The sequence below is a fragment of the Ipomoea nil genome, unplaced genomic scaffold (assembly GCF_001879475.1).
Source record: "Ipomoea nil cultivar Tokyo-kokei standard unplaced genomic scaffold, Asagao_1.1 scaffold1026, whole genome shotgun sequence".
Lineage (NCBI taxonomy): Eukaryota > Viridiplantae > Streptophyta > Magnoliopsida > Solanales > Convolvulaceae > Ipomoea > Ipomoea nil.
This window is the reverse complement of record NW_017617454.1, coordinates 3,281,311-3,293,170: the sequence shown is the minus strand read 5'-3', so window position 1 is coordinate 3,293,170 and position 11,860 is coordinate 3,281,311. Positions and strand designations below refer to the sequence as shown.

The following is an 11,860-nucleotide window of genomic DNA, read 5'->3' as shown; positions in this document are numbered from 1 at the left end:
GACTAAATGTCAGTCATGGCACACAGAACATGCACAAGAATAGAAAGATACAACACAAAATATAGCCAACCTCTGAAAATCCGAATTGCTAACAATTATGTCCTATTCACTGAGAGATGCTTAGCTAAACAAAGATTAAATCAAACATAACCCTTCAATAGCTACATTGTTAAAAGTAGTAGTATTCATACATCGACTAAAAACAATAAAAACACCAACAATCTGGATGGCAAAAACAGGAACTACTGTCACTTTGCAAACTCTTACAAGCTAATTGTCTGATTAGGTTTTATCTAATATCGGATATGGATATCAAGTCTGCATGGCTTCGGCATGGTAGTTGTCCAGCTCTTTGTCGAGATCATCAGCTGACTTCTCGACAGGTTTCTTCCTTCCCTGTCCACCGCGTCCACGACCACGGCCTCGGCCACGACCACCACGTCCACGTGTGCCCCGACCCCTTTGGCTGAGCAAAAGGTAATAAATTATTTCTGAATGTTAAAATCCAGTTTGAAGTAAAGCTATTACAATCACACTAGAAAGATTTGTGTGACCCTCCAGCTAGCCAATTGACTTTCAAGAGTGCACAGCATTAAAAATAAATTTTTACATAAACCAACAGTAAACTTACCCAGAACCCCAATTAGCAGCAGGAGTAACACCACCACTTCTAGTCCGAGCTGGTCCTTGTCCAGCACTGCAAATATAATATAAGTGTAAAGTGTTAATAACAAGTAAGAGCAATTAGCTTCAGTGTTCTTAATTTATGGATTCTTCACATTTTAATTAAAAAATCCAATTAAAACATAAAATCACATATCGTGAATAGGAACAGAGACCTAATTCGAAGTCACATAGCCTATGTTTTTTACATTAAGATAAATCCAGTAAGTAGTTTTTGCAGCTAATAGAGACCGGCCATGGATATCATAGTTCTCAATATTCAGAGATATCAAACTCCTATTGTGGCCAACAAAGTTAGCATTCACTACCAGATGGTATGCAATGCCCAATTAAAGCATGTAATCCCTCCCTCATTTAGGGTGCTGGTGGGCAGACTTGGAAAACAAAGAATAAACAAAGGACAAACTGAAAATATAATGGGAAAAAAGAACAGACGATCAGTGCATACTTCATAATGACTGTCCTCCTCCCATTAGTCCCTCCAACAACATTAACACGAGCCAACATAGGAATTTGTGAATTGGTGCCAACTATTTCAATCTTCATAGGCCTCCCATCTAACTGCACATTGTTGTATCTTTTCAGTGCTTGGAATGCATCAGTTCTTCGTGCAAAAACCACCTCAGCTGAACCCTGTAAAAAGCCAGAAACAATAAAATATCAACCAAGTTAAAAAAAAAAAAAACAGAACCGGGAAAATGACACATTGTAGGAAAACTAGTAAATATAAAATAACATAAAGCATACAACTTAGCTACATGCATACTAACCATCCAGTTTAATTCAGGGTTAAAATTTCAGCATAAGTAATTATAAACAAGTGAAATTAACTATCATTCAGCTCAACTTACGGGGTAAAACATTTGAATGAAAACAAATACATTGACATATCAAAGTTCCATGTGTTATGTGTAATAATATATTAATATCTAGACTAAAAAAAATCACTAGATATAACTATACGTATGCACTGTGTTCCATGTTATATAACTTTACAACTAAACAGCCAAGGTGCAAAAAAGTGAACTAAATGCAATGTGAAAATACCAAAATACATAAATATATCTAGAAACAAATATTCAATAAGAAAGAAACTATATTTCTGAAGATATTAAGAGCATGCAATGGAAAACTTATAAAAGAAAAGCCCAGTCTTTTTCTACAGATCACAATAATGTGAAACACCCAAAAAAAGCCACAAACTGAAGCTGAGTTGTCAAATTGAACTGGTAAAAGGATAATAAAAGCAAAACAATAAGAACTATATGACATGAGATATGACACTTACACTTGGGCGCCCATTCTTGTCATAGTGAATTGCATATCTTATCAATTCTCCAATCTCAGAAAAGAGTTCCTGTGTTTAAAGTTTCACTATCATCAAACCCTCTGAACATTAACTATCATGAATGGGAGTATGTAAAAAGACATGGCTTGTGTTGTACCCTTATATCTTCATTAGTCACTCCAACGTCCAAGTTTGAAACATATAACTTAGACCCACTTTCTAATCCAGATGATAACCCAGCAGCTCTAAGGCTATCTTCAAATAATCCATTCTGCCATGGCAAATTCTTTGTTCTGCGGAAAGACTGAAGCAAGCAAACCCAAAATGACATCCACATTGGGTAAGTAGAATCAGCATACTACGAAACTGTAACATAATTCACCATTCTTCTAGAATAAATCAGATATCACCAAATTTCCATCACAGTGGAAGTGGAATAAACCAAAACATCAACATAGTAATTTTTACCAAAGATAAATCAACTACGGTAAAAGAAGTGTAGATGGGAGTTGAAGATTTGACCCACTGCACAATTGCACATCAACTGGTGGTTATGCAAAATGCAAGACCTCCAGTTCTGAGGTTCAGCGAAGGAAGCCACCTTTGCGAAACACCATGAACTGGGATACTAACTGAAAACCACGACCCGTAGAAATTCGGCATATAGCAACAGGATCCATCATAAACTTGCTACTGAATAATAACGTTTAGAGATCACTTAGAAAGTCAGCCCTCTAGATGTTAGGATGTAGCCCTCTAGATGTTAAGGATGTTTAAATGGTGAAAGTTCTTAAAATTTCAATAATGAAGCTCCTCAATATTAAGGTACTATAAAGTGAAATCTCTTGATAAAGCCATCACTCCCACTTTTATGAATACTTTTGTTGTAAACTCCTCATGATAAACCAACATGAAGAGAGACCTTGATGACGGTGGAACAATTGCACAACAGCTTATTATGGTTGATCCAAATTGGGCACCTCCTCGGACCCAATAATGTCACAGAACTTCTCATGATGGAATTTCTAAAGCAAAACTAGAGAGAACCTTCATTTTGTTTTAAAGAGCATATCAGAATGATTATGGAATTCATAAGACATCCAGTAGTTTCGAGCTTGCCTTGGCAATGACGTGAGCTGATGGCCTAGCATTCACCCCAAGGTGCCCTCCACTACGAGGAGCTCCAGCGGGTCTTCCACCTCTAAATGATCCACCAGCCCCCCTTCCACGTCGGGGCCTGCCACGTCCCCTACCTCTCTCACTATTACGTCTGCTCTTAATCATATCATCAAGTGTCATATCCAGAGAAGCCATCAAGAACACAGACAAAGACAAAAATCACCTAAGCTCAAATAACGAATCTGTAAAGAACAAAAAAAAAACGAAATTGTCAGCACAAATTGGTCATAAGAACTGTATCAACTCAGAATAGAATGAAAACTTAATATTTCAATCATTTAGAGGAGCAAAGTGCTATATTAACACAAGCACACATCAAAGATAGATACATACAGTACAAATATTTAGAAACAGGAACAAAAGCTAGAGATTTACAAGCGAGATCTAGAAATACAGAAACAGTAAGGCAGAAGCATGAGAAGATAACGTTTCGGATACGCAACAAAAATTCACTCGCGTGCATCAATATCACTATGCCTTGGAGAAATTCCGTCTCTTTTTCTAAATACTTTCAATAACATCAAAAACATAGATGCAAGGAAGGGAACAAAAAAACAAAACAAAAAAAAACCTAAACAGCCAAACATGATCTAAAAGAGCGAAACACAATAGAAAAGGCTAATCGACATAAAGCAAAACCGTTAGGGCATTAAAAAAACAAACGTAAACATAAATTTTTACCTAAATCTGCGAGCAATCGAAGAAATCTGTAATGATGGAACGGAAAATTATGGAGAGGGAGCGATTTGGGTATAGATGATGGATGGATCTATATATCGTTTGATCTAGAGATACGAAAGAGGAGGAATTTTGGTGGGATTGGAAAAAGAGGGAGTGATTAGGGCTTTTCTGCAGGACAGAGGCGGTGTTGATGGAGAAGGGAGGAGAATAAACCTTTTTATAGATCGGGCTCGGTATATATTTTGCCGTGTTGGCGTTGCCGACGACTCGCCCGAGTCAAGTCAACGTGGACTTGGGCCACTCTCCTTTGGGCTCAAATCAATTTCAGTTTAGATTCTGACGGGCTGTTTATAAACCAGTATTTGGCAGTTTCGGCCCAAAAACTATTTTCCCCGATTTGAAAAATTCAACGTCCTTTTACTTTATAAATTTAAAATTTTTACCAACTTTTTTTTTAATGGTTTGTGGATTATTATTTTTTTTTTTTTGGTAGGGAGAAGGGGCCAAAGGCCCCGAGGAGATTAAAAAAGTCTTCTAGCAGCCACTCCGTTAGCGTCACGAGCAAGTAGCGGCGCCATCTCTTGAGGAGGGTTCGGGACGATAGTAGTACCCCAAGGAGAATTTTGTCCCAAGTTGGCGAGGAAGTCAGCACATTGATTTCCTTCCCGAAGCACATGTGTAATCTCAAAGATAGGAAAGCTATGTAAGAGAGTCTTGCAGTCCATGATCAGAGTATTTGTTTCTAGGCAAGTGTCGGTGTTGTTGTTGAGAACTTGCATCACTGCCATTGAGTTCGTTTCTGCCATAATATTATTAAAGCCATGATGTTTGGCAAGACGAAGGCCTTCCCGCATTCCCCATAGCTCAGCAATAAAGCTGGTGGTGCAACCAATATTCACCGTGTAGCCCGCCACCCAAGTACCACAATGGTTTCGTATAAGGCCCCCCGCACTAGCGATGCCAGAGGAGGATCTCATGGCCCCATCCGAATTAACTTTCATTACGCCCGGTCGTGGCGGGGACCATTGCACCCAAATCTGTTTAGCCACCACGAGGCCATTATGTTTCATGAGAGCGTTGATGTCTTCGTTAGCTTCATATTGAGCCTGTTTCAGCGTGTCCTCTGCCGATTTCCATCTGTTGTTGAAAACCACCTCATTTCTCATCTTCCAGATATTCCATAACAAATGGGGGAAGATAAGATGCCATTTATTTCCTGCCGTACTGCTTCTGTCTGTCGTGCAAGCCTGCTCCATCCAACGCAGAAGGGGGAGGTGATTGCTGGCGATGAAATTAGGGGGTGGAGCAGTGAGGTTCCAGCAACTTTTAGACATGTTACATTGTCTGAAAAGGTGATCCAAGGATTCCTCGCCATGGCCGCATCTCGGGCAGGTATCGTCGTCTGTCATTCCACGCCTTTTTCGTTCAGAGTTCACAAGGAGGCCATTTTTGGAGATTTTCCAGATGAAAAGTTTGATCTTCTCCTTGCATTTGAGTCGCCAAATCCAGTCGTGGGTGGGAGTGTCATCACCTGTACCTGTAATGAAAGAAAAAGCCGAACTTACCGTGGCCAACCCCGTCCCGGAATGAGGCCAAAAAAGTCTGTCGTTCTGGTCATCAGCAATTGGGATGGGAATTGCCCGAATACGGTTCACCATCTCAGTCGGAACAAGGGATTCGAGAATTGTTTCATTCCAGGAGTTACCGTTGTTCATGATGTCCTTCACCAGTATATCGTGGCTGTCTGCCGGAAGGGGGTCGGTGTTCATGTCCGCGAGGGATTTATCTCCGACCCAACGATCATGCCAGAAGCTGATGGACGATCCTGTACCTACTCTCCACCGGATGCCATCATTAAGAATGTTCCTTCCCTTTAGGATGCTACGCCAACCCCAAGAGCAATTGTTGACGTTAGCGATGGACAGGAAGTCTCCATCTTTCACATATTTCTCACGCATGACCTTGACCCAAAGTTTATCAGGATTAGTCAAGACTTGCCATGCCAACTTAGTCAGGAAAGCAAGGTTGAAATCTCTGGCCTTTCTGAGGCCAAGACCCCCTTCATCTCTCGACTTGCATATCTCCTCCCAACCCACCGTGTGGATCTTCTTTGTATCCTCCGTGTGCCCCCATAGGAAGTTCCTGCAAATCCTGTCAATATCATTACAAGTGCTTACCGGAAGCGCCATGGATTGCATGGTGTACGTTGGAACCGTAGCCAGGGAGTATTGGACTAGTATCCTTCTTCCTGCCAAGCTGAGATTGCATGCTTTCCAGTTAGCGAGTTTCCTTCTCATTTTGTCGAGGACAGAGGTGAAGGTGTCTTTGGAAACCCGTTTCTGGAGCATAGGGATACCCAGGTAGTTGCCAAGGTGGGCCATCACGGGGATTCTCATCCTTTCGCCAATGTTTTTCTTCAAACCTGCATGAGTGTTAGGAGAGCAGAAAATCTGGGATTTCGAGAGGTTTACCTTAAGCCCTGAAACAGAGCTGAAGCGTTCAAGGCAGCCCATAATTATCATGGCTTGCTCTTCGGAAGCTTCACCAAAGAGTAAGAGGTCGTCGGCGAAGAAAAGGTGGGAGAGCCCCATTCCTCCCCGAGTGATATGTAAAGGTTTCCAGTCCCCCGAGGAAATAGAACTTTGGATCTCGTAGGCCAGTCTTTCCATGATGAGGTTGAAGAGGTAAGGAGCCAGCGGGTCGCCCTGGCGGAGACCCCTTCCTGGTGTGAAGGGACTAAGGCGGCCACCATTCCACAAGATGGAAATTTCACTTTCTTTAAGATAGAAAAGGATAAGGTTAATGATCCTCCTCGGGAAACCAAAGCCTTCAAGAGTGTTCTCAAGGAACCCCCAATCTACGGTGTCATAGGCTTTGTGAAGGTCCACTTTAACCACCATGAAGCCTTTATTTCCCCTCTTTTTATTCATAGTGTGGATCACCTCTTGCGTAAGTACAATGTTATCCAACGTAGACCGCCCAGGGAGAAAGCTATTTTGATGGGGACCGATTAACCTGCACATAATAGGTCTCATTCTGTTGACGATAGTTTTCGAGATTACCTTGAATGCCACGTTTAGCAGGGTGATTGGTCTGAAATCCGCTGCTGAATCCGGGGTCTCCTTCTTAGGGATAAGGGTCATTAGAGCTTGAGTAAGGGATTTATGAACTTCCCCCGTGGTGAGAGCTTGATTCACCATCGAGGTGAGAGCAGGTCCCACATCATCCCAGAAAAATTGATAGAAGGCCGCCGGTATCCCATCTGGCCCCGGGCTACTGAATTTCTTTAAGCCAAAGACAGCTATCTTCACCTCACCAAACAGGGCTCTCCGTGAAAGGTTTAGAGCCTCCAACCTGGTAAGCCGGTTAGAAGCTCCAACAGGGGTGAAAGGAGACGATACAACGGGGCTTTGCCTGCAAAAAAGAGAAGAGAAAAAACCAGTGATATGATCAGAAAGGGCAGTCGGGTTGTCAGTCCAATCACCTTGAATTTTCAGAAATCTGATCCGGTTTTTATTTCTTCTAATCAGAGCTGCATTATGGTAGAACTTAGTATTCCTGTCACCATCTTTAATCCAGTCAACTCTAGATTTCTGGAACCAAAGAGCCTCCTCTTGATCAAGAGTTTCATTGAGTTCATAAGTGAGATTTCTCTCAAGGTTCTGTAGGAATCTTGAAGTATGATAAGTGCTTGCCATTTGGATCCCACGAATTCTATCTTCCAGCCGTCTCTTTCTATTAAAGATATTGCCGAAGACTTTGTGGTTCCACAGAAGGCTCTCCTTGGTGACAGAAGCTATGATAGTCTCAATGCTCATACCCCCTGACTTGGTAGCGTCTTTCCAAATCTTACTATAGTCATTCCTTGTTAACCAAGCCGCCTCAAAACGGACAGGACGGTGCTCCATTTCTGGTGGTTTGCCCGCTTGCTCAAGAAACAACAAGGGGCTGTGATCAGAGTGGAGCCTGGGGAGGACCAGCGTTTTACCTTCAGGGAACGCTTGCTGGGCCTTGACGTTCCAAAGGACTCTGTCCAATCTACGCATTTGAATAGCTCTATTCCCTGCAAAACGGTACCACGTAAACTTTGGGCCAGAATGCCCAGGGTCCAAAAGCCCGTAGCTACTAAAAGCATCCACAAATCTCTGGAGAGTATTCGGTTTGTGGATTATTATATTATTACTAGTTTTTTTACGCGCATTGCGCGATTGGGATAATGCCCAATGTTTTTCTTTTAAATAAGTACTTTAAAGTATACCAATGCAAGATTATATTGGAATTGTTAATGCATAGATAATTGAATGTAAAATTTGCGTATTTAAATAGGCAATTCTAAGTTTACAAATGCAAGATAATATAGTCAAGATTGATTATAATTGTCAATAAAATAATTGTATAGGTATGGTTGAAACTAAATACGGGACATAAGGGAGAGCAAATAAAAATTAGGGTATAAAATATTAAATATATACTAATATTGAAGAGCTAACTACTGATTGTCAAACAAGAACATTGCGAGATAGTTTCCCACTTCAATTTGTTGTGTGATTTGAATACTCTTTATGTCAATAAATCCTTCAAGTAGTTAATATGATTGAATTAATTATATTTTTTTATTTTTTTATTTTTCTAAAACAATTATTATTATTATTATTATTATTATTATTATTATTATTATTATTATTATTATTATTATTATTATTATGTATACCCTTAGGTCATTTTACATGTTAATCTAAACAGCTAATTTTTCAAATATCTTTTTACCAACCGTTGATGTAATTCACTGGTCAAATTCGCTAATATAATCCGCTAACGCTAACGCTAACCGCTAACTGCTGATTGTCAAACAAGGACATTGCGAGGTAATTCTCACTTCAATTTATTGTGTGATTTGAATACTCTTTTTGTCAACAAATCCCTCAAGTAGTTAATACGATTGGCTTTTTATTAATTATATATTTTTTCATGGTATTAATAAAATACTTGTTAAATAAATATATAGCATTATTTTGTATTATAACTTTGATATTTAATTAAAAATAGTGTACAAAAAAAAAAGATAATAGACAATGTAGTGAATATAATCAATTGATGAATTTGAATGTAAAAAATTTTTAAATTGGAGAAATATAAAGACAATATAACTAATAAAATTATTTCTCTTAATTAATTTATTGATAATGAATAATTTTTTTTAATAAAGACATTGTAGGGACAATGTAGCAAATATAATCAATTGATGAATTTGAATGTAAGGAATTTTTATATTGGAGAAAAATAAATACAATATAACTAATGAAATTATTTTCTTATTTAATTTATTGATAATGAATAATTTTTTTTTGAATAAAGACATTGTAGACACATAATTCTAAATTAAAGAAATGCATATGTATTATTTTTTGTTGTAGCTACTAAATTATTATTTAATTTAATAAGAGTAAAATAGAGTACTAATTATGTCAACTGTGATTGGGATGAGGTTCGAGCCTAAGACCTTTCTTATTGAAATCAATGAGTAAGTTAACGGTGAACTAACGGAAATTAACGGAAAATATAATATTTAACGGAAAAGTTAACGGAAAATCATATTCATTAAGGATAAATTAGTAAATCTTAAGAAAAAATTAAAATCTGATCAATCTGAGCCATTCATTTGATTAAATAATTTGACCGCTATTTTTTCTACCCATTATAGGCCTAACTCTCTTGGGCTCTTATTAGTATATATAGTAGATAGTAGATTATATAAAAGCAATATTTGTCAAACTTGGATTTACAAAGCGGCACTGAAATCAAACCCAATCTGGAATGGTGAAATTGTGTATTCATTTCACATGGCATCCATTATTGCACCCCAACAACTTCAGTGGGTACACGCATGCATGCCACCGCCTATAATATTATATTACAATGTACGTTTCTTTAATTTTTCCAAAGTCCAATTCAATGTTATCCTACACAACCACTATTAATCCCTCCGTACATTTCTGCTCTATTCCACGCATTCTAACAACTTAAAGTTAGTAGAAAAACGTCTGCTGTAATGTTATCATTCTAAATAGAAGGCCGGTTACTATTCTAAACAGAGTGTTTCAAGACTTAAATCTTATCCCAACCAAGAATATTGACATTACCATGTTGAATAAAACTAAATTGTTTAATTTCTTAATCATTTTTGCTCATAATAAATACACTATAAAGCTCCCTGACGACCTCATATCCCATAGTATAAGCTTTTTCTTATAATATAATAATGCTTGCAGAAAGCTTTTAAATGGTAATTTTATTTTAGGTAATAAAATAAAAAATCTTGGTATATTTGTAGAGAGTGGCCATTATACCAAAAAGAGAGGCCATTATTAATTAGGAAATTGCTAAAAATCAAAGACCTCGTACGTGTTCCTATTCATGCAATTAGGTAATTAACTCTGCGTTCTTGTAATTAGGTAGTTTCTTAATTAACCACTCTTCAAACGTAAATTAACATCCTTAGTTACATCTATAAATAAATGAAGAGAAGAGTTGAGAAGACAATTAAACAACTAAATTAACATCCTGGATCGAAGTCCAATGAATCCGTTGCAATCAGTTTCCTTATTTCCTTATTCCACTGGATTAAGGGTGTGTTTGGTTGGTGGGTTTTGCCCATAGGAATGAGTATGAAAGTGATTGTTGTTGTTTGGTTGATAGGTTTTTAGAACACTACTATAGGTTTCGAATACCCCATCAATTGAAAAAACCCATACCCAAATACAATAAGGGTTTCATTCCCTTATTCATTTTCAAGCACTACTATTAGTAACCATTCTCATTCCACCTTACTACCAAACATGTTAAATACTTTCACCAAAATCCATTACCATTACCAAGTATTTGATACCCATTCCGATTCCGATGTGCGAACCAAACACACCCTAAGTCTTTATGGCCACAATGTTGGACCATTATCGGCATGATTGCGGCCGTATGCATCCTCGCAGCCATAGCCAATTATTTGTGTAAATCAGATGAGCAGAAAGAGGACGATGATGATGTAGAACCTAAACCAATCGAAAACGCCTAACCTGGAGATCAGAGGCGGCGCCGCTAACTGCCATTCGGGAAGATTTTTTCCATGCATGGAGCGAGCTGTTTAATGTTAATGCAGAAGATGTTTTTTTTTTTTTTGCCCTTACTTTTCGTGTTGTTTGATTTAATGATTTTGTTTCCCTTGCCGGTTTGAATAAGATGAGTATGGTAAGCTATACGCCTATACATACTAATGATATTATGCATGTTCTATATATATTATCAATGTTGAAAAAATTGCACCCAGACGCTATGCGGTAGTCGGTTGCCTATAATTTCGGCTAGCGCCAACCAGGTTGCAACAGATTAGGCGGTAGTCTAGGTGGCCTAGACGGGCGTTTAGGTTGCCGATTAGTTTTTTTTTTTTTTAGTGAAATAATCTTAAATTGTTCAAATTGGTCGCAAACCTAAAAATGCAATAAAAAAAAATTCAAAATCAGGTACTCTAATATTAATAGAGTTGTGACTTTGTGTTGTGTTTTGATTCTTTAAATCTTTATACAATTTACAATTCTATATGTTTTTAGGTTAATATTTACTATTAAAGTATTAAATAGTTCGTTATTACCAAATCTTTAGTAAATGTTTTTTTTTTTTTTATAAATCTTTTAAATTAAAAAAAAAAAAAGTCCAAAGAATATATGCCTAGCGATTTTTGCAACCTTGTATACTATAATACATTAATACTTACTTCCTTACATGACAAGCTATGATAAAACATTATTATCATGTGGGCCATACCAAAAGCATGAGTGCGGAAATAAAAATTAAGAGTACATATAGAATTTCAGGAGCATGAGTGTATATTAAGTATTACTCCAAGTTTTTTCTTTTATACAAAGACAAGCCGATTAGTACATAACAAGATAATTGACTAGTTAAGATCAAGTCAGTACAAATTAGACATGTTGATACTACAAGTAATACCTAGCTCTAGCCTACGATAAGCCTATT

The 11,860-nt window shown here is 37.8% G+C and overlaps 1 protein-coding gene across 1 annotated transcript; it reads right to left on the bottom strand.

Annotated features, from left to right (window-relative positions):
* Nucleotides 1–120: 120 nt before the first annotated feature.
* Nucleotides 121–4,023, bottom strand: LOC109180352 (THO complex subunit 4D). Its single transcript, XM_019329879.1, has 7 exons — nucleotides 3,833–4,023; nucleotides 3,092–3,333; nucleotides 2,130–2,276; nucleotides 1,973–2,041; nucleotides 1,133–1,317; nucleotides 632–697; nucleotides 121–466 (listed from the first exon to the last, which is right to left on the bottom strand). Exons 2-7 carry the CDS (start codon nucleotides 3,284–3,286, stop codon nucleotides 313–315), a joined length of 816 nt encoding a protein of 271 aa, XP_019185424.1. The 5' UTR covers nucleotides 3,287–3,333; nucleotides 3,833–4,023; the 3' UTR covers nucleotides 121–312.
* Between the last annotated feature and the right edge of the window lie 7,837 nt (nucleotides 4,024–11,860).